Here is a 23,818-nt window from a genome sequence, read left to right on the forward strand (position 1 = left end):
AATGTTTATACACATGGAAGTAACTTGATTCCATTAATGCTTGAGAGATATTTTTTCCTAGAAAAATGAGTACATTCTGAAAATATACATGATGGCTTGGGCATTAGTCCTTTTAAATAGATGTGTTTATATATATATTGACTAGTAAAGTTATTTTTATATAAATATTTTAAATGTGCTGTTTTCAAGAGAGTTTATTTGTTTACTTGAATTTTGGAGCTTGATGGATTGCATAATACCACACTGGATTTTTTTTTTTTTCTTTTTGCCTATGTTAAGAAAGGAAAAAAGTCTTTCAGGCTGTTTTTTGGTTTTTACTGTTTAATAACTGTGATAAATAGAAGCACATTTAGAGTCTCACAGGAAGAAAGAGCTTATAGAATTTATCCAGAAATTTAGAAAAAATGAAGTAAGGTGACAGGTTTATCAATTCTGTTTTACATTCCTCATTAATTAGCTTTTATTTCTCCTGCCTTTACCATTGGAACTGGGCTATAACCCCAAGCAATTGTATGGACTACATTTACCAAAAGAGCACTTTCTTCCATCATCTTTGCAAAAGTAGTGTTGGATTTGATTAGTTTGAGTCAGTTAGGGTTTTTTTTGGTCTAACGTGTGTGTTAGATCAGTGCTGTGTTGACATCTCTGAAGAAGAAAGTGAAGGCGAGGTGTTTATTTACTTAGTCAAACAATTTTTACAGAACTGATTTAGATGTGAAATCATTTGAGGTATGCCTCTTGCTAGGATCAACCAGCCTTGCCCATTCCTCTGTGGTAGGTGAGAGTATAAATGATGGGATCCTAACTTCTTTGCACCTGTATCAAGTCCTCAGTGTAAATTATTATTTTTGGAAGGGAGAAAAGGCAGACCCAAATAAACCAAAATTTTAAACTAGAAAAAGTATTCAAAGATACTTGATTTCCCTCTCCTCATTCCCACTGTGTTTCTTTGTTGAGCCATACAGTGGACATTTCCGTGTTCAGTTATATCCTTCATGGTTAATTTATTTCAAGGTAAACTTCTAAATAGCCATTGTTAAAATTGGTATGCAACTAGAAATAAAATGTGCTTTTATTTTCATTTTTATGGACACTATGTGGTGAATAGACATTACAGTTATCTCCTTGCAACACTGGCACATGCACTGTCCTTGCATGACTAACCCATTTGATCATGGCTTCTGGCACTCTGAAGCCTTGGTTTGTTCTCCTTCACCTCCTCTTTGTCTCCTGTAACCCCTTCTTTTTTTCCTCTAGCACTCATGAATAGTGCACATCCAAAATGCCCTGTCGAAGAGGTATGTCTGACACAACACTCTGCAGCTCTTCAATCAAGTATGCTTTGCTGATTTTGGCTAATGATGCTGTGATGTTGCACAATAAGATGCTACCACTTCCTTAAATTGCACTTGCTATGCAAAAAATTTTTCCCTTGGATAATTTGTTTTTCACTCTAAAGAAATCCAAATGAAAATGCAATGTGGCCATTGAAAAAAAATTTTTTGAATGTAAATATGGCAAAACCAGAAAAATAAAGAGGTCAGGATTTGCTTATTTTATGTAACTTAAAACACGTGGTTTGAAAAAAAAAAGTTTCTGACTCTTAATCCACAAGTGATTTAAACTTTATCAAATAATCTAGCTGGGAACATTTAATATTTTATTTTTACATGGAGGAGGGTGAAATATCTTTTTAGGTTCTGAGCCTTACCTTTCCCTTCTATAAAACAAACAGAAAGAGACATTAAATAAGATTAAAGAGCACATCTCAGAAATTATCCATCAAAAGGAAAAGCCTGATATGTTTAACACTTCTTTTGTTTAATTCATGTATCATTTTAATGAAAGGAAAGTAAGTTTCAACTCTAGAGTCCCCACAATGCAGAGTATAGGAAGATGTGGGAAGGAAGAAGACAGGGGACAGGATCTGGTGGTAACTTGGACATAGGCTTAAAATGATTATGAAACCCCACTCTGAATATTTTAAAATCTTCTCACATTTAATACAAATATTTTTTTTAAACTTGGCCAGTCTTAAAATCTGGGATTTATGATCAGATGCTCTATGTTCTGCATTTCATTGATACTGGACTGGTAAGGGCTCTGCTATTATCCTCATATTGCTGTGGCAGTATATTTTAACCTCTTCAATACTTTTGTTTCTTTTCTTTAAATAGCTTCTCGGACCTCTAGCCATAGTGATCAACAGAGGGATAGAAGGTATGGTGCTGTTATTTATATTGCAATTCGGTGCTACTATAAAACTTGTTAGATTGTGTCACAGTATTACTTTTTATGGCTTTCTCCTCTAGTTTATTTTATTCCTTCTCTCTATCCTTAGGGTGTTTAGAGTAGACTTGGAAAAAAGTAGAAAGACTTTGATTTTTAAGCATGATAGGTTAAGAGTTTGAGGAATTCTCTCATCAACTTTTGTATGTGTCCTCAAAAAGGGAATGCAACCAGCCATCAAACCTCTGCAGAACTGTTTTATTTTTCTGACATCTATGTACTGGATCACTTCACAATGAAAATAAGCACACTTTCAAGCCTCCTTTCAGCTTCTCAAAGGGTATTGAGAAAGGAGGTCACCAACCTGGATGGCTGGTGAACTGAGTCTGCCATTATTTTAGATGTGAAGGAACTGTACCCTTCTTTTTTTTAAATTGTTTTTTAAATAGTTTTATAAGTTATGCTTCTGCAGCTTTATTTCTGTCTGCAGACAAAAGCTTCTGTAAGCAGATGCTTTATCTATTCACAAAAGTCCCTTTAGACAGTGGAAGTTTTGTGAGATTCTGGATGGATCAGTGGTGCTGCAGGGACCATGGCCTGGCAGCACAGGCCACCCCTGCAGCTGATGCTCTGAAAGAGCAGTGACAAACCAGGGGTGCTACCTGTGGGTCCTTCACTGTCATGGAAGTCTCTGTAATACTGGGTGAGGGAAGCAAATAGGCCCCAAAGGCCTTGTGAGGCTTGCTCTGCCCCACTTTAGCACCCTGGAAGGTTTCCCTTGGGATCTGAGGATACAAAAGTTTTTAGGTATCCAGCCAAGAAACAGTTTTAACTACCCTACTGTTTTCAGATTGTAGCAGACTGAGGGCAAACACATGATTAGTTCTCATTATCCTGTGAAGAACTAAGACTTCTGCCATCTAATTGAGTTACACTTGTGTTTAAGTGCTTCAAGCATTTAAATTATTTCACTGAAGCAAATAAACCTACTTTTTGGCTAAGGCATTTAATTAGGGGCTTTGAATGGAAGCATAAGTGTTTGTTAGAAAGGTCAGGTAAGCTGCTTTGAAATGATAGAAAGATACCTTTAGTTAAATCAGAAAGACCTGAGCTGTTTTTATTTCCCATTCTGTGAAATCTTTGGACTGTTATACTTAAAAGAACTATTTGTAAGTATTTTAGGTAATTATTCCCCCTTGCCTTCATTTCCAGGCGTCCTGAAATTACAATAGTTGCTGCTGAACCCCTCCGGCCATCCTCCTGGTTTCCAGGTGCAAGTCCTGTCACTCCTCAAGGATTAGGATTCCCTTCTGCTTCATCTCATGCTCAGTGGAGGAGAAATGAGCATCTTCCAGCTGAGGTGAGTGTGAATTTACATGAGGCATGGTTTGATTTACAAAGGTAAAAAGCTCATTAGGTTAGAGAGGAGCAGTTTTTGCTAGCTCAGACTTTCATCACATTGAATAGAAGACTATGACAGTGTTCTTTTCCTCTGTATATGTTAATTAAGTATTCTTTCATTCACATGCCAGTTTTTATTTTTTAAAGTATCTTGTCTGGATGTACCTTAATATTTATCTATTTTGTAGCTTCCGCCATCGTACGAGCAGGTGATAAAAGAAATCAATCAAGTGCAAGTCAATACAACAAATAACAATAATGCTGCTGCTCCTAGACATACCACTACTTCTGCAACACAAACTGACTTTCCAGAGGAACTAATCAGTCATTTGCCAGGAAATAATGTAAAAACTAGTGTGCCTACACACTGGGAATCTACAGGCTGTCGAGGTGAGGTATTTTGAATTTCTCTGTGATGAAAACCTTACTCTGTCTCCTGAAGATGCACTTTATTGTTGGTCTGTGCACCATTTAATATGAATAACAGTTAAATTTCTATAAAAATCCTTTCTTCTGAAAAGCTACTATTGCATTCAGAGTATCATTAGATCTTGAAAGTTATATTCAATTAATCTAAAATGAGTCAGAACTTTGGGGCCAGAGGAGCTCAGACATCTTATCAAAATAGAAATACTTCATACATTCAGACTGAAAAGTGCAAAACAAGCTTGGGAAGCTGCTGTACTCCTCTTTGGTCTGGATTTTGTCTGCATGCCCCTCAATGCTACAAGTTAACAGGAGGTTTTGAACTCAACTTGTAGATACCATGCATTTCAGCAATCTTCAGCTTATTCCTAAAGTTTATATATTTTTCTATTCATCTTTTTAGGAACAGACTTTATTTTTACAAGCACCAGTAGAGTTCTCAATGAAAGCCATCATGTTTACTATTCTGATGGCTGTCAAAAAACAACACAAATTAAATGTTCTGGAATAGATAAGTAAAACCTTTTATTTTCTGTTAGCAGGGCAGAGTCCTCTTAAACCTCCTAGACCTCCTGTATCTCTTCTGAGTAAGTCTTCTGCAGAAAATGAGAATCCCTTAATAGTCTTTGAAAATCCTGAAGGTCAGAGGTGCCAAGAAAAACCCAGTGCTGTGATATGTCCTGTGCCAAAGCCAAGATCAAGAAGCAATCTCAGACCTGTGGTCAAAAGTACTGAAAGTAAGATAGACGGTGAAGAAGAAGTGAACCAGTCTACTGCAAAACAGCAGCAGCCTCCAATTCAGCAGTCACCTCTTTTAGATGAAGACAGTTTACTAGACAATCACCTGGTGATGGACAGCATGAGTACAGAAAGAAGCCAAAATAGTATTGTTTCAAGGATCAAAGTTTTTGAATCCCAAGGCACTAATGATACCTCAGGATTATCAAAAAAGCCAGAAATTGCCCCTCGTTCGTTTGTCCCAAGATCTGTTACTACAAAGAAGCCAGTGATTGCTCCAAAGCCAGGGGTGGGCAGAATTTCAGAAGAGTGGGATGCATGGACCGAAAACAAATCAACACCTTCCAAGGAATTGCAGCCTCAGCCTGAAATAGTTGGGAGCAGTGTTGTAACCAAACCTGAACTGCCAAAGAAGCCAAAACCTGGCCTTGTTAAAAGTAGCAGTAGTGATTTTCTCGATGCAGGGAGGGGATCAGTTGCAGAAAGCAGTGATGGACAAAAGAGATTTCCTGTTCCTGCTCCAAGGCCTCTTGTTCCTAAGAAGTCATGTTATTCAGAAAATCCTGCTCTTTCTTTGGCCTCACTAAAACCAGTTGCTGCTCCTCCACGGCCTTCTGTATCTGCCCAAGAAAAAGTTTTTACGTCTCTGGGGGAATTGTCCCCTGCAGCCAATTCCTCAGCACCTGCTTTGCAAAATAAACTAGATGTGGAAGGAGATCTGATCAGTTTTGATGATGATGATGATGTTTTACCCCTAAGTCCAGCTGGTGGAGTTAAAAATAGCATCAGTTCTGAAGCAGCAGCAGGTAAGAAGAAATTTTTTTTCAACTGTCACCATGGTTCTTCTTTGCAGGTATATCCTGTGTGTTACATCTGCCTGTCTTGTTGGGGTTTATGTGTGTAAGAAACTTCTGGTTTTCTGTTATGTCAAGATCCCTGTGAAATTACATGGATTTTGAGACTCAGTAGGTTTCAAGGCTGTATAAATCTCAGAACTTGTCGGCTGGATATATTATGTGATTGCTAAAATGATGATAAAAGATGATCGTATATACTAGATGTCACTTCCAGATTGTGTCACAGTTCTCTCTGGGGAACTTGAGACAGCTTATCTCTCACCATCTAATGTGACTAATTTATCTGAGTGCCTTAAGCTCTGTAGTGGAAACCTAGTCATCTGAAGAAGGAGCAGTGTTTGTGGTATATGGGAACACTCATGATCAAATATTCTAGGGTGGTCTGTCCATCTCACCAATGCCTACTTATTTTCTCTGTCCTCTCTGTCTTGTCTTGTCATATGACTGTTTTGTAACACAACTACAGCTTCAGGAGTTTCTTAATAACTGAAAATAATTATTTCATGTGGACAGATCAATTACTAGAACGACATTCCTTTCATTAACCTTGTTTGATACTATTAGGCACTTGGGGGTCAATTTTTTTACTGCTGTTTTAGGTAGTTTAAGACACAAGTGGGTGTTGGGCTGTCATTACATTTTATAGCAATAGGTTTTGCCATCTTAATATTCAATATGTCTGGTTTAGTTCACCAGTCCCACTGCAGGGACTCTCCAGGGTTCTGTTTTAAAACAAAGGGTGAGTCATACAAAATGCTTGTTTAAGGAATTAGCTATGATTTTAATTTTTTTTTAACCTCATCTATTGGGTTTTTGTGGCCAGGTTTTGCTATTGTGGGGTCTACAGGCGTGGTTTTTCTGAGAAGCTGCCAGAAACTTCCCCCATGTCCAACAGGGGGAAGTGTGCTGAAGTAGGGGAAGTGTGGGAAGTTCTCTGCCGATAAGGAAGGAGCAGCAGAGACAACATGTGATGAACTGACCACAGCCCCCATTTTCATCCTCCTGTGCTGCTTCAGGCAGGAGGTGAGAAAATTGCAAGTGAAGTTGAGACTGGAAAGAAGGGAGGGGTGAGAGTACTGTTTTTAAGATTTGGATTTATTTCTCATTACCCTTCTCTGATTTGATTGCTAATAAAGTCAAGTAATGTTTCCTCAAGTCAGGTCTGTTTTGCCATGATGGCAGTTGGTGAATGATCTCTCCGTGCTCTTAGCTTGACCCAAGAGCATTTTGTTACATTTTCTCTCCCTATTCATTGGAGGAGTGGAGTGATAGAGTAGCTTTGGGGGGCACCTGACATCCAACCAGGGTTAACCCACCACACATCATTTATCATCTTAACTTTCACAAAAGAGCAGTGTAGATGCTATGTAGTTGTTGTGGTAAATCAATATTAATGATCGTTAACAAATGCAATTTCTTCACAGTTCGTGAATTATATTATCAGATGAAGTTCCAATTTGCAATTGTTTCTCCTCTGTATTGTCATAAAAGCCCCAAGGCAGATGTAGAAAGTTCCCTTAAAGTTTTAAATTGCTAAGATTGGTGTGTACAGACATACAGTTCTCAGGGGAGCTTATGAAAGCAGTGAAAATAAGGCAACAAAAGATCCTGCAGGAGAGTTGAGTATTTCAACATGGATACAAGACCAATTTTTTTGGGGGCTGACAGATTCCAGGAACCAAAACCAAATATCACCGAAACTGAAATGAGGCAGGAGTACAAGATGACTGGAGAGGTGTTTTGCACTTATGTCAAGGAAATGTATGGCTGATGGTGTTTATGTAGGAACAGCGGCATGATCGTTGTGTCTGGAGACTGGAGTCGTGGAGTACATGTGGATGGTTTTAGAAGAAAAGTCATTTAGGATAAAACTTCTGTAGTTTCAGTCATTTTATTTTGATTAATAGATGTAACAAATAGAAGAAAAATGTACCTTTTCTAAGTAGTAGGCAAGGAAAGACAATATTTACATTTTGAAAATGGCTAAAAAGGAAGATCACGTTTTAGCTATGTACACTAAAGGACAGACTTACCCCCAACCTCCAAAAATTATTTAACACTAATTCATCCCTTAAATCAGAGGTTGAGTGATCACAGATGAAAATCACCTGAGAAATACAGTTTTCACGATGAGGTGATAAGAGTGTCGTTCTTACTCTTTCTGGTTGGTGCCCTAGGTGTTATTGGTCATTTAATTAAGAAGAAAATGCTTTCCATCCTCATGGTTAACAGAGGAATTATGCATACAATAGTTTCCTGACTTCCTAAGTTACCTGGCCATGATTTTATTTATTCAATAAAACGTCATCTGTGCTGCAATCACTTCTAGCCTACTGAAGAGAAAAACTTATGGCAGTTACCACTTTATCACACTGTAAAATTAGGACTAATTCCTGATTTTTGCTGGCATTTTTGAACTCAAGACCATACCCTGTACCCTGGATAACTAACACTGCAGTGTCTTGACAGAGCATCTACAAGAACAACACTGGCTCTCTGAAAATGAGGCAGCACAGAACACTAGCACTAGCTATTTCTCATGTTCCCATAGGAACAGCTTAGGATGTGCAAGATGAATCCATGGTAAAATGTTTCGTGAAGGCAGGAAGAGAAGCTCTAATCTTGCCCCCAGTTCCCCAGACCTTTGCATTTCTTACATATTTGTCATTGTCATTGCTTAGCAAAATGACAATGCTCTGCTTGTTGTTATGGCAACCCTAGGAAAGGAAGAAGGCTTTTATGCAGGGGCATTGGAAACCAAGCACCAACATCTTGTTTGTCAGAGAGCAGCGTTATGTCGGATATTGCAGTGTTACCAGAGCTGCTTTTTGTCTGGTACAGCACAAGTGTGATAGGCCAATGTAAACAGAACTGGAGGGATCAATCCCTGCTGCTGCTGACTCCTGCTGTGAAAGGAGGAAGGGCAGGTGTTCAGTGGATGATGAGGAGGGCACAGAAGGCAGAAGATGAAGTGAGCATATGAATGAAAAGGTGAAAGAGGCAAGACGAAGTTCAGAGTCTCCACAGCAATTTAGTTGACTGATGTAAGACATCAGCTTCCTCTAACAGAAAGCCCCCACCTCCACAGTAAGTGGAAGATATTTGAATACTATAAATGTGCTAAGATTAACAGTGTTGGCAACAAACCAGTTTAGTTTCACCAGTCTACATGTCAGTGTTTAACTGGTAGTTCAACTACCAAAACTAGCTGAATGATTCAAGTTTTTGTCAGTGTTTCACAGCATCTCCAGCAGCACAGCTGTTACCTGAGTGATTTTACTCTTATCCAAACATAATAATTTTATCCTTGTCCAGTCTGTATGAAGAGGGGGACCATTCTGATGCAGATAGGGACTCCGGATCCTGAGATTTGTTATAAAGCTTTCAGCAGCCACTCAGAGAGTTGAAGTCTGTGGGGCCTTTGGAAGCTGCAAAGTTCAGAGGTGAATTGTGACAGAATCTTGCAGCCAACTCATGATGCTGGCCCAAGGGAAGAGCCAGGAAGGAAAAGTCAGTCAGATCTGTAGAACTGCTTTGTTGTCATCCAGAACAGTTTTAAGTGCCATAATTTTGGACTCAAAGGCTAATGTTCAAAGCCATTTGTATCCTAATGAAATTACTATTTGAGTCAGTCATTTAAAAATGTGGAGGCATCTGTTTGGAACTCTACACCTTTTGGTTTTAATGCTTTAATGATAGTTGTGATATTTTGGATCATCTGTGTTATTTTTGCTTTTCTTTTATGTCTGATAACAGTTGTACAGTTCCTGGTGGTTAGAAGTTTTGGTAATCTATCAGGTGGGCTCACTTCTCTCTTACCCATTTTTGCAAGGGCTTGGAAATTAAATCCTAGTGCAAGTTTAACTGTGTACATTTCACAGCTTCAGAAGATCCATGATTTTACCTCTATCTTGTATTAGTTGTTATCTCAAAGCATGTAGTGTACCTGCTTGCTAAAAATTATGAGAATGTACTTTTTGAACAAAGATCAGGTAATGATGCATTTAGAGCACACATTTAAATTAAAACTTGGAGGTGATATTTCTGAAATGTTTTTATTTCTTTTCACATTTAGGGAGCTCTTCTTCCTTCTCTTCTCTTCTTTCTCTCTGAAACAGCATATAATTCACTGATTGCTCTGTGCCTGACATAGCAGAACTCAATTTGAACCAGATGCTTTGAAAAGTAGTTCAGAGAGTGCCTTACCTTACCAGCAGGAGACAGCTCTACATTTTGATATCTTCATTACGTTCAGGTCGAACAGAACTACTGCATTTCTTAATTGTCTTACCTGTCTGTCTAACTACTTTATTGTGCTATAAAGGTCCATTTCTGTCTCTGCTGAGAAAAAATCCTACCACACCAATGCTTCTATCCATTTATATGTATTGTTGCTTCTTGTGGCATGAATGGTGGCATTTGTGTGACATTATAGACCATTCAGAAAAACTGCTGCTTGAGTAACTCTAGATTTGTCTGCTGTGGGGGTATTGCCCAGATGCTTGATTTTAATTGCTTCCTCAGGACGCAAAGGAAAGGGAAATGAAAAAAAAAAGGAAATATTTCTAACTGATAGATTAGTCCAGACATATCATTAAACTAATGCAGCTTTTCTTAAGGTTCAGCTGTGTTTCTGATGACTCTTATTGTGGCTATTTTCAAGACACCTGTCTCCTTTTTTACTTACTGACAAATTATCACCCCAGAAAAGAATGAGCTGTCTCATCCATTTTAATCTGCTCTTTGGCATAAAACCCTGTAAAAACAGTTTTTACCTGAGGACATGCTGCTCTTGGAGACAGAGGGCTGTGCTGTGTCCTGTTGGTTCTGCTGCAAGGTTCACAGTCTCCAGGAAAAGTGATAACAAGCATCCATTAACTCTTCAGTCACTTCAGATGCTTGCTTAGTAGATATAAATTTGTCTTTGAGGACCTTGAAAACTGGCACAGGAGAGGGCCTTATATCTAGACTCAGGAAACAAATAAGGTTTTTAAATCATAGCTACGCAATAGTTGAGTGGCCCTTTAGGTTGTCAAATGCAAATTAATTCGGTGTGAGTTCCAGGTCCATAGATGCTGTGAAGTAACACACAAGTAATAATGTTCTTAAGATCTGTCTTCTCTGATAATTGAACCTGTTTATTTTACTGTATTTAAAATGGAGATATCCTTTGTTCACAGTTTGTCAAAGAACAACAGTATGATTATTTAAAGGAAAATGTTTATTAAAAAAACTTTTTTTTTTTCTGAAAGCATGTGAGATTATTGCAAGAGAGTAGATAGGTATTTTAAACAATGCTATAAGCTACCTTGTCCTTCACATTTTCAATGATAAAAAGTATTTTGTATGTCCAACTGTTTTCCATTACCTGCTTTGGAAATTTCCAACTTGCCTGTTTTGGGGCATTTGAATCTCTTGGCAATAAAAAGTCATTCATTTACCTGGCAAGAATAGACAAGGCCATGTTTCTTAATCTTCTGGGTAATTTGGGGGTATATTTTCTTGGTCACCTACTGTATGTCCAAATACCTTTCAGCATCTAATTTTTGAAGTCAGACCAGGTTATTGCAACCAATTTCTAGCAACATGCCCTCACAGCTGACCTGTTCTGTGCAGGAGGTTTGATCAGAGACCTCCTGAAGACTCTTGCAATCTGAACTATCCTAGTCTTACTTCAACTAGAAAATTAGATCAGTGATAGAGGAGTAGCCTCCAAACTCTCCCATAATAGCTCATGCTGATATGTGCAGTATTTTTGTGCCAAAGGCAGTGTAATTTCCATCACTTTACTAGTGCAGATGAACGATGAACCAAATGGTTATACTTTTAGATGCACACAGGTGCGAAGTGTGGGCATTCCCACACTTAGAGAGAAGCGCTGAAAGCTTGGAAAAGGTCCATCTGTATCTCTCTATATGTACAAGTAGATTGTGTGTAGTTTTCTACCCCATGAATGCTTTTATTGCCATTAAGTGTTACAAAAGTCTGAGAAGTTTTGCTATTCTAGTAGTAGATTTTATTTTATCTGCTCTCCAGCTTTCTGACTACATGGATGAGATTTCATTCATTGCTCAGTTAAGGATAGCTTGCATTTTCAACAAGTGCATTTAAGTCAAATCTTCTGTGGCATGTCTTGGCACTTTTTTCCTATAATTTACAGAGAACACAAAACTGTACAATTCTTTGTGCGTTTCTGCTGCACTGATGGCTAGGCTCTTTCGGCAGAGCAGATTTGCTTGCCTCTCCTCCAGTTTTAAGTCTGAAGCAGTACTGAGTCTCCTCCCAAATGATGCTGCATTCCTTTTATTTGAATGAGCTGGTCTAATCTCCTAGCATTAGGAGAATACCAAGAAGCCTGGGTGTCACCTGAACTTACTTTCAGGTTATGCACAGATGAGATGCTGAAAGAGCCTGCATCCCATTGTCTCTCTTTTTTTCTTTTTTTTTTTTAATTTTCTGGTCTCCTAAAAGTTACAGTCATGAGTAGAACATGACAATGTTCCATGCAGAGGGAGCTGAAAATTTCATAATTTATGAAAGGTGGTGTAGTCCATACAGTTTTCTCTGTGTCAGAAATCCATTTCTGAAAACAGTGAACTGTTAATTTTCTTGATGGAAAGTTCTGTGGAAAGCAGATTGGTAAAAACACTGATGCTGAAATTTAGATACCATACCTGTCTAATATATCTCTTTATCGTTGTAAATAGGTTGAGATTTAAAATGTCTGAGTGAACATCAGACTTCTGATTGTGACATTTCACAGTGTTTCTTGAGCATGAACCCCTTTCTTTGAGGTGTTACCTGTCAGGTTTCCATTGAATCTCTAGCTATACTATTAGGAGGGGCCTGTTGTTGATAATCTCCCCCAAGTATGGGTTGATTATGCTTCCATAAACACCAGAGTGCTTCTATGGGGCTAGGTTTTAATAAAACTATTAAACCTAATAAAATTTGATGAGGTCTGTTCCTGGAAGACTCTGGTAATAATACTGTTCTGTGTGAAGGGAATGTGGGAGTTTTGCCTATAACAGCTGGTTTAAGTTTTTAAATTAAAGCCCAAAAGTAGACACAGTTGCATGCTTCTGTAGTGACAAGTGTTGTAATATCAGCATCCACACCTTTGTACTCCATTGTTCTCATGTGTGCTGAGTACTTCTTGCAGGACTGAGTATCTTCACAACAGATAGTCCTGTCTGGGCTTTGTACCTTTCCACTTACTGTTTGCTTGAAGATTCCCCTTATTGCTGTAACCATCTTTCTACCTCTCACTTAAAGACTAACAATAAATATTTCAGGAAGATACCCATCTGTCCTTCTTGCATGGGGAAACCTACTGCTTCTTCTGTAACCTCATTTTTCATTTTAAACAAGGGTGGTCTATGTCAATGGAGGGATAAAAGATTGTTTCTCCAAAACCCTTGAAAGAAAGGAGATTATGTATGGTTTATTTGAATACATAGCTTGTGTTTGTCTTTCCTGCAAACAAGCACAGTAATATATGTTATCACATAACCCTTTGAAACAGAAGCTCTAAAAAATTAGACTAAGGAAGCCACAGACTTTAAGTATTATTATAAAACTTTAATAAAAAAAAAAATCAATAGAAGTCTGTTGATATGTCTTATGAAAAATTACTTGCAGATTAATTTCCTTGAGCTGAGAAGCTTTAAATGACTACATTAACAATTCTGTTTTCACACCTCCATGAATTATGCTCAAACTATGCCCAGTTGTTGTTAAACAACATAAAAATTTGATATGTTGTCAGTCTCATTGCACAAAGCAGCACAGTCATTTTCTCAGCCAATTTCTGCTGCAAGCCCAGCACTGGGGAATGGAATAACACAAACAAGGTAATGAGTTTTAAACTAATTATGAGGTGACAACAGTATAATTGAACATAAGATAATGAGTGGAAAACTAACGTTCATCAAATGGTTTTCTCAGCCTTAGAAATTGCTTTTCTCAGACTTAAAAATTGTCAGATGTATTGATGTAGAGACCTCTGCCAACTGCTGAATGGTCAAGAAAACTGTTTCTATACATAGCAGTGATTAACAGCTGACAAACAGTAATTTTGTACAGTTTTTAAATCTCCTTTAAATTTATGAGACTACAGAACTGTGATTGTTTGGGATATTTAGAACATTTCCACTTTGTCTCTGTATTTTCATAAGATGGAGGCTTTGGAAAATTGTCTCCTCGTTTTTCATGCAGAACTTGCAGAACCTTACCCTGAGAGGTGCTCTGTGTGCCAGAGTGCTCCTTATGGCCATACTGTGTCAAGGAGCCTGTGACTTAGCCCAGCTCACCTTTCCTCTGCTCATCCTGCATCTCCAGCTTCCCAGTAGGCAAATGCAGCTTTGAGGCCACGCTGCCTCACCAGGGTCACTCCTCAAATCTGATGTAGATTTGCCAGATAAAAGAGAACAAAGCTCAGTTTCAGGGTTTGTTTTTTTTTCAGCTGTACTTAAAGTTGCTCTGAACACCAGGACAAAACTTAAGGTTTGATAAATCATCAGTTTTTTTTTAATGCAATTCAAGTGTCAGCATTGTAGCTAGCAGATGGAGGTATAAAAGGAGTAGAATAATATTGCAGGCATGCTCCAATGGTCCAACCTCATGTGCTAATCCATAACTTGAACAAAATGTTGTTTCACCCTTACATTCTAAAGCATTGTGGATTGCCTGTACATCTTTGGGCACAATATGATGGAGCTATCTTTTGTCTAGATGTTAGTTACTTTTAACTGTAGCCTGTGTACCTTTATCTGTAGACAACTTGTTGACCTGACCTGCCATGATCCTTTGTACCTGAAGTGTACATTCACAGCTGTTGTACAAGCAACCTGACAGAAGGAATTGATTTGCTCGATTCCTGATTAAAATGTGATCTGAAGGTACCTGGGTGGGTTTCTGGGGAACCTGTAGGCAGGTTGGCTTTAAGAGAGGCCATGGCACAAATCCACACAGCACACCTGTGCGGAATGTATCTGCCTGTGAAGAAAGCCTTAAGCAAGGGGCTAGTGGGAGGTGGACATCTGAGCAGGGTGAACATGCACGGGCCCTGTGGCATGTTGTCCCTGCTGTTGTGACAGCTGCACGCTGGCAGCAGGAGCTGGGGGCACTGCCAGAGGGGGCTGATGGCAGATACACCGGCAAGGGGGAGCTGTGGCCATGGAGTCATGTGCATGTGGGAGGTTCATAAATAAATACTGCATTTCTGGACTTTCTTAAATCTTACATGAATTGCCAGGCACAGATATACAGTGTCTTGCTTGGATTGGATTGGATTGGATTGGATTGGATTGGATTGTGACATAACTGCTTTTTCTAAGTGTCAAAGATAAAATTTCATCAAATACAGATTCTTCCAACTTTGTCAGGAAGTCTGGTAGTAGTTTTGGGAAAGGGTATGCTTATATTAAAGTCATGAGGAATTCAAAGAGATGCCCTGCATACTTTCTCTCTTAGACTATGACACTCCATAAATAACATCTCGTTAAACTACACATCTGAAAAGGCCAGCAGAAGAGATCAGACTCGGTTGTTGTGGCTGTGAATATGTGTCAGATTTATCATCCAGAGTCCTTCTCCAGTTTCTACTGTACACTTTTATGATACTGTTAAGCATTGCCATTTTACTGCAGAATTTGATAATGTCAGTGTAAAAAGTAGCAGTTATTAAGAAGAGAGAAGTATTGCTCTTTGACATGAAGGTGTATTTGAGAAAGAACACATTCATTTGGTCTTTATTTATGTACTAGTATTTTTGTAGCTGCCTTCTGCAGGTAGAGATACAGGCCTCTGTTGCCATGCCTGTTAATAAGAGATCAGTGTTTAGGGTAATGAAGCATGGGAAACATTGCTTCTGTCTGACCAGTGGAATGCTTGGGCAGGCTTGTAGAGGAATGAGTGATATAGGCAGGGGCAGAGCTCAGGCACAACTGCCAGACCTTGGTCTGAACCAATTTCCTCCATGTCACCGGTTTTTATTGGTTTATAACCAATAAAATGATGCAGAATCTTCAAAAGAATTAGTTGTTCTACAGCAAGGACGTTTTGTAATCAGTAGTATTTAAATGGTTTGTATGTTTCAGTAGGTATGTTATCTGCTGTAGTGCTGATTGTTTAGCTTTGACAAGATTGTATTGATTAAAACTTTTCAGTGAATGTGTTCACAGCTATGTCAGTGCATTAGATCAAGTGCTTTGTAAACATTTCCCTAAAGTCATTCTGATTTCAGCTTCCTATTACCAAGCAATGCAGTTCCTCTTGTTCAATGGCTCATATAATCCCAGAAGGTACTGGAGCATGTTTATGTTAAGTCATGTATGAAAGCAGATGTACAAAGAAGACCTGTTACTTACAAAGAGCTGGGTATGCTAGTTGCATCAGCTTGATCTATCTTTTTTTATTACTGTATTGGGTGTGAAATGTAAATATCCTTAATAATGAAAGCAATATTTGGTAAGATTTGTGTTCAACAAGTATTAAAGATGTTGGGTTTTTTTCCTCCTTTTAGATCCATTTCAGTTCCTTACCAAAAATGAACCTGCCAAGGAACAGATGGCTCAACCAGCTTTAGCTCGGAAACCCACTGTGATCCGAATCCCAGCTAAACCCGGGAAATGTAAGTTCTTCTCCCAAATGTCTGAGGAATGTGTTAGAAAACTGTTTCAATTGGGACATAACATTTAGTAATTGATTTGCTGTTTAGTAGCTAATATCAGCTGCCAAAGGAGTCCCATGGTACGGTTTGACAAGACAGAGGAGCCAACCTAAGGGCTGTGTTGAGTGGGAGGTGTAGATGAGTGTCTTTTTTTCACTCTCCCTGCTGCCCAGCTGCCTTATTGGGATCCCTCCCTTGAGTTTGATGTCTCTCAGACCTGATGGAGCTGATGCATCTCAGAGGTGAAACTGTATGTAAGGGGCAGATCTAAAGGCTGAAAAAGAAGCAAGCTTGTTTTGTCTGCTAAACCATATTCTGAAGCTGAATCTTTGGCCAAATTGACTTTGGTGCTCACCTTAGCTGAGGTTTAGTGCTGCTTCCAAGCTTTCTTGTTAAAAGAAAAACATTGGTGCATTAAACTTTCCTTCAAATACAGCTTGGTTGGGATGTTTAGTATAGTTTTCATAGTTTAAATCAAAAATTTCCCTTGATCCTTGCTAGTTTTGAAATCTGCGGCCATTCAAGCAAAAATGTTCAGGTAGCAGTTTGAGGGAATAAAAAAAGGCATCTGAGAGCTGCGATGCAAAAACCTTATGTGTTCAATTTTATGTCAGGATCTTGTAGTTTTCTGAGAGTTACTATATTGCTAAAACCTGCCACCTCTAATCCTTTACAGCTTTACAAATTACACTGACAGTGTCTGAGTGGAAATTTATCAGAGAGCCACAAGGTCTTTGTGTTGGTCTTTGTATGCTGGAGTGCGTACTTGCAGAATTCTGTTTGGCCTTATCTTTGATCCTCAGAGCTTAGGGAAAAATGTCAAAAGATAGTTCTTAAAACTTACATTTCAAAATCATGTTTTGCCACATTTAGTAGGTGTGTAGTCAACTTATAGTAACTATATGTCCAGGTGGTTTTTCTCCTAAGAGTTTCACTCATTATTTTCAATCTGCCCCTGTCACCGACCCACTGTTAAAACACTAAATTTTCTTTTCCCCTGCATATGTGAGAAATGCAATGGAAATTATTAAAAATGTAGTGAAGACTGAAGATAAAGCTGTGAGGAAAAGTCTTTCTGTTAATACCTGTTTAAAAAGAAAATGTTTTTTCAATTGGAAGAATATGTTTATGAACTACTGTAATGAAACTATGACATATTTATTCTCTATAAAGGAAATTTTAATTACAATTAAAAGTAAAATGAAGCAGAAAGCCAGCCAGCTACCTGACATTTTTCTCTTATCCTTTTTTTTTTTTTTTTTCTGAGATGGATTCCCTTTTGAACTTGTAGATAATTGGTCCCTTGCTGCTCTCTAGTGGTAATTGAAATTTCCACAAAGGACTGCCAGTCCTGTATTTAGCTACTAGCAGCAGGAGGTTGTGAAGGGCTGCCTGCCTTATGGGAATCAGTGGCTGGAAGATTAATGGAATAGGGAGGAACAGAAGCAGATTCCAAGAAAGCAGAGTAGCCTTTTGTCAATCAGGAGCTGCTGCAGAAATGTAACCTGTTAAAAGTTGAAAGAGAACAGTACAACTGGGCCAAGGTATAAATGGATATAGTAGGATTTACATTGTAAAGGGGCCACATAATCTCAGTACAGGGGAGTCTTTTGCCATCTTGTTTATGGAGGAGATAAATTCTGTCAGGAACCAGCAAAAATGAAAATAAAAACCCCTGTAAACAAACAAACCAAAATAACACAAATTTTTAAAACCCTCCAAGAACAGCCCACCCAGCACTACCAAAAAGGGGGCAGAACTGCTTAAGAATTTGAACTCCAGTGAAGTTTTCAATTAGGATTATCATTTTTGTCGAGATGGGGTTAGAAAGGAAGCATTAAAATTCCACTTCAGTTATTATACTTAGAAATCACTGGAAATAACACCTGCCTTCTTGTTTTTTGGGATTTTTTTTGTTTGGTTTTGTTCCTCTAGTTCCTTTAATTCTGACCTTAAAAAGAGTAAGGGAGAGAAAATTAGGCTGTCTATAGCAAGATTTGAAGTGGTAAATAAATGTCTCATTGCTTTTTATATCAGTAAGACACAATAAAGGAAGATTTCTTTTGGAATTACTGCCAGGTATTGTTTTTCACTTTTCATTTGTCACAGTACCTTAGAAAAGCGATGAACTTCCCAACTTTTTTCCCCATACCTGGTTACTGCCAACACAGTAACTATGAGCTGCTTCTAAGAATTTAACTGATCCATTTTTAAACATTACAGCAGTGTTTTACATAACAGTAATGCAACAAAGGTGTTGAAAATATATAACACTTATTTATGTTCTTTGTTGAGAGTAATTTTCATGAAATGAGCGACTGGAGGTTTTGTTTTGGATAGCATCTCTGCTCCTTTTTTTTTTTGGGTTTTTTTTCATCAGTCTATAAATGTCCAGGCTGTCTTCACCTATTTTTATGTAACTCCAAGTCCAGCTGGCAGAAGAGCTTAAGTGTCTGTAGTTCTTTCTATGAAATTAATTTTCTTGATATACAAACAGATTGTAAAATAGATGACATGGTTCCAATATATAAAGACAAAATGTTTGGTAAATATGCTGGCAAAACCTGTACAAGTACTTCCCAGGTTTCAGTGGCAGAGACATTGAAAGCAAATGTCATCTATTTAGAAGGGTCTTCTTTATTGAGCATGAAGACATCATCACTCTTCCCTAGTATGATCTGTAGTGCTTCCTCTTCCATGTCTTAAACTTGCTTTGTGCCTTAAAGACTACCTGGGAAATTCCATCTCTGTTTTCTGTCATCCTGAATTTCGTAGCAGGCAATAATTTATTTTCTTGTCTTTACCTTTCTGGAGATTCTTCCTTCCAAGTCTCCTGATCTTTCAGGGTTACTTGAAATAACCCTCAGCTGTTTTCCAGCCTAAAGGATATTCCAGGAGCTGACAGCTGAAAAAAAAAGTGAGCCAGTTTAGAAATGTGGTGATGGTGTTTCAGGGTATCCAGTAATGAATCTGACATTCCAAGGGGTAGAAACTCTTTCTACTCATCTAATACCGTATCACCAAATATTGCAGCTGAAACCCTGAAACTCTGAAATGACTTGATGGTGTCCTGAGAGTAGAGTGAAGATCCATTATACAGGATGGGAAGTACTCCTGAATTCCCCTCATGTCCTTTTTCTCTTCGCTATTTTTTAATTGGTTCTTCCCTTTGGCTGCTCTGGATTTGAGGAAGTTAGTTGTATTCACACCAAAAATGCCCCAAACCATCGTGTATTCCTTTACCTATTGTTGATCCACTTAAGGAAGGTATTAATTAGACTTTAATTTGGGATTTTTTGGGTTTTTTACAGCTTTAAATGACATCCCACATAGCCCTCCACCACTTCCTGCTGAAAAGCCTATTGGGAATACATCCAATATCACAGTGGGGAAACCCAACAGTGGTGACCTAGTGAAAAAAGGGGTAAGTTAGAACTGTTTCCCTGTATTACAGCTTTGTCTGCTTTGGTTAAAAAATCTCTTGTGATCTTCAAGTTATTTGTAAAGTAAGTCGTTTGAAGGAGCAGAGGATGAAAACAACTACTCAAAAAAATATAAGGCTTTTTTCCTTTAATTCTGTTCTCTAATTAATTAGGTAATTTAGACTGCTGTCAGTTTTGAAAAGCACTCTGGTGATTTTACTAAACTTTGATCACATCTATCTTCAATTTTCTGTATTCACCACCTGGAATCAGAATATTCTACAACTTAGTGTTAAAAGCATTGAAAAGTGGCTCAAATTCCAGTGGGATTTACATGGTGAAATGTTGTCAGAGTGCTTTAGAAATGTATTTCTTACCTTCATCCACACAATTCCTCTTGGTGTCTGTGCTAATTTGCAGGCAGAGAAAACTTTTCTGTAGAATAATGAAGCTTGCTTTTTTTCATCTCTTTCTTGTTGTTTCTGCTGAGTAGAACCATCTATTTAGGGAAGTAAGGCTCTGCTGCTTGCTCCAGAGCACATACACAGTAATGATAGGTGTTGTAGCTAAATGACATTTGACACAGATTTTCAAAGGGAATTAATATAAACTGGAAAATTACAGTAAAATTTCCAAATACTGAGTTTTCTGATGGCAAGAATGGCAGACAATCTTGTAAAAGCAACAGGCAGTTAAAAGGTCAAATCAAATTAAAAGCCCTTACTAGATGGACATTGCCAACAAATGCAACAATAGCTACCTCTGCCATTAAGATAAAGGGTATTAAAATGTTGTGATTAAAAAGGCTTCAGAGAGGTCCCACCTTTTCTGGATAAAGAAAAAGAAAATTTACTGAGAAAGAAAATTTATGAAACAGGACATTAGATGACATTTTATGCAGTGGAACTCCAAAACTTTTACAGTGTCGTCCAGGTTATTGTGACAGACATGTATAAGCTTCAGGAGATATTTTTTTCAAAAAGATAGGATTTCAGTGTTCCAGTGGATTCAATACAATCTTTGGAAGGGTAAGAAAAAACCCTGTGCTTCTAAAACTAGTATTGCTTGCTAGTGGAAGTGTTTAAACAGCAACAGCAAAAATTGTTGACCATAAGCAGTAGTTGGCATAGATTTCCTCCTTTTTACACAAAAGAGGAAAATTTTTGATATGAGGATAACATCTTCATCTGAAAGTGGCAGGTTGTTTTCTTTCTAGTAGGGTCATTTAATCAGAACATTAATTTGGGGACTCAATCAAGGGTCAGGTTTTGTCACAAAATATATCTGTTGTTTTCTAGGTGGGAAAAGTCACAGAAATTGTTTGAGTTTCGAGCACATTCAAGCACCTAATTAAGTAAACAAGGCTGTTCAGACCTATTTAGAAGTACTGGTTCAGAAAGGGTTCTTTTGAACTCAGATTCAGCACTCTGATTTACAATGCTGTTCCAGAAGCAGCTGTGCTTGTTCTGCAGAGCTGGCAGAACTTTCTGGCACTGGGATGAAAACGAACAGCAGGAGGCAGTAAGGATGGTCACTTGTTAATCCATCACTGTGGTCCAAGCCCTTCAGACATGGCACATGTCCTCCTCTCTGACTGCTGTACTTTGTTAATCTCTGGCAGGGCCAGCATGGGCACCTGGGAGGAGTGATGCCTTCATCTGCCAAAGCAAGATTCACTGGGATTTGTCTGTTAAATCTCTAGAAAACATATCTAGATGCCTTCTTTAGTGGGAGTTAATGTTATTTGCAAGAGATGCTGTCCTGTGTGAGTTGCATTAATGTAATGTTTTCTGGTTTAAGCCTGTTCAGAGTGTTCCTGTGTAGAAGTTAGATCAAAGTTGATAGTGTGAATTCCTGTGGGCAGTGTAAATGTATATTTGTATGACTCTCCTGAAATTTGCTCTTAAATCCTTGCTGCCATGTAGTAGGAAAGGAGGAGTTGGGTCATACTTAATGCACAATTTAAGCTGTGTTTCAGGTAGTAAATCAGGTTATTTACCCTCCATATTTCCCTCCATGTTCAACACTTTTAAATTGCAGAATCACACCATAATACTTACTACTTTACTCCCAGACCTTCATAAACTCTTATTTTCATATCCTTAGGATATAATTTAATATAAGAATCATATAATTTAAACAAGATCTTTTATTTTCCTTAGGCTTAAAGAAATATCTTTTTTCTTTTGAATGGTTGTAGGAGTTGGATCACTCAGAACAGGGTGGAGCGCCTCAGCTAGAACCTCTACTACCCCCAAGGTGAGTGGTTTCTTCAAAAATCCTTAAAAGTGGTGTTTCTGAGTTAATTTGCATAGTAAGTCTCACAGTAAGTAGTGCAGACACTACTGACTCCAGCCATAGCTCAATAGTCTTGGCTGGGCTCTATGCGCACTTAATAAACAGGCAGGACCAAGTTGGAAGCTGTTTAATACTTGTTTGTACATTATGGTATGAGCAAGGAGATTATAGAAGAGCAGCTGTTTGACTTTTCAGCTAATGTACAGTGGCTGCTGACAGTCATTCCTTTCTTAATCTTTAACCTTTTCACCCACAGCACTTGCACTTGTGGGGTTTGGGTGGTGAAGGAATGGAGGTGGCAGATGCTGCCACCCTGAAAAGGGCAGATGCTGGGCCAGCAGCTTCTCAGAAGCACTGGCTAGTTTAAACACTTCAGATCTAAAATGCAGGTGCAGGATCACTGATAACCTTGGGGTTTCTTCTTATTGTGAACCAAAAGGAAAGAATGTCTGCAACAGCAAAAGTTGCTGGACCTTGCTTTAACTCATGTCCATCAATGCCAGAGACAGTGGATGGAGAGCTGGCATTGACTAGCCAGCCCACTGTGGGTATCTCAGTGTTTGCATTCTAAATCTGCAAGTTTAATCACAAGAGTTTGCTCTGTTGTTAGGACAAGAGACTCTTTCTGTTACTGAAATTAGTCTATCAATAATAATAAGTGTTAATTAACAGGAAAGAATGTGAATGTGCCACAAGGAAACACCTCATTATTGCTCCTCATTGACTTGTTCCTTCCCCACATTCAGTTTAGCATAACATTCCTGATTCTTATGAGGGTCTCTGAGACTGCAGTAAATATTTTGTCCTTTCACTCTGCTGCTCAAATGGATTTTTAGGTTTTGAGTTTGGTTTGTTTTTTTTTAAGTAAGCAGTAATAATTCACTGAATTGCTTGTTTGGGTCTTCTTGTTTAGTTGAGTTGCTTTAAAAATGTTTGGGTTGGTCTGTTTACAGATTTAAAGCAGTTTAACTTGGAATATACCCTTCTGTCAATATTAAAAATGCTTGGTTTAAGATGAGGCCAAGAAAAGGGAGAGATGGATGATGAAGAGAAATGGAAAATTTTTTTTTAATTTAAAAATAGTAATAGAGAACTCTTATCAGGAGCATTAGCAGAGCACTAGTATCTTCTCAAGCGATGGGTGACACAAAATGTGCTAGAATGATACTTCAAAGATCCACCAATGCACATTTGTTGGAGTTGATAATTTTTGGAGACCCGTGAGGATTGCACATGAACAAGTAATTGTGCTGAATTATATTATATGAAAAAAAGAGTAACAGTTGTAGCAGAAATTTGCAGTAACTGGTTGAAGATATCCCAATAGCAATCAAATGGTAATGTATTTTTTAAATATTACTAGCAATATTAATTGCTAGTAAATATTACTACTATGACTTGCTAGTCTCTGATTTTGGTTTCTAAACTGCTGGTCCTCTAATAGGAGTGTGGGACCTCCAGCCTTGCCAGAGAACTTGAGTATTTTCACCAGTGTTTTCTTTCCATGGTCAAGATCTGTTACATAAAAATGGTAAATTCTGGTGTTGATGGCAGTGTGCAAAGTGGTGTGATATGTTATGAGTTTCATCAGAGTCAGCTGAGGTAAGTGACATCTCAAGGAATGAGCTAGGTTGATTCCTGAAGACCAGCTTTCACAAAAGCTCTCCAATAGCAGAACTTCATCCTGCAGCAGCTACAAAGAGAGCTCTTTCTAGAGGATTGCTGAAACAAATCCTGCTTATTTAGCTGGCTCCCCGGAAAGCTGGCAGGCTTGG

General features: G+C 38.2%; 1 protein-coding gene across 18 annotated transcripts in view; it reads left to right on the forward strand.

Annotated features, from left to right (window-relative positions):
* The window catches only part of SH3D19 (SH3 domain containing 19), an 82,814-nt gene that overhangs the window by 45,185 nt on the left and 13,811 nt on the right, over positions 1-23,818 (forward strand). For 7 of the 18 annotated variants that reach the window (XM_086891507.1, XM_086891511.1, XM_086891514.1 and 4 more), the window contains 8 exons: positions 1,258-1,298; positions 2,178-2,220; positions 3,442-3,589; positions 3,819-4,020; positions 4,599-5,600; positions 16,177-16,284; positions 19,635-19,747; positions 21,946-22,004. In XM_086891507.1, coding sequence (XP_086747633.1) covers positions 1,283-1,298; positions 2,178-2,220; positions 3,442-3,589; positions 3,819-4,020; positions 4,599-5,600; positions 16,177-16,284; positions 19,635-19,747; positions 21,946-22,004 — 1,691 coding nt within the window. In that variant the 5' untranslated portion in view covers positions 1,258-1,282. Of the gene's footprint in view, positions 1-1,257; positions 1,299-2,177; positions 2,221-3,441; positions 3,590-3,818; positions 4,021-4,595; positions 5,601-16,176; positions 16,285-19,634; positions 19,748-21,945; positions 22,005-23,818 lie in introns of all 18 variants that reach the window. The other 11 variants (XM_086891496.1, XM_086891503.1, XM_086891501.1 and 8 more) reach the window with 3 other exon arrangements.

Source organism: Cyanistes caeruleus, chromosome 5 (assembly GCF_971803275.1).
Source record: "Cyanistes caeruleus chromosome 5, bCyaCae1.hap1.1, whole genome shotgun sequence".
Taxonomy (NCBI): Eukaryota; Metazoa; Chordata; class Aves; order Passeriformes; family Paridae; genus Cyanistes; species Cyanistes caeruleus.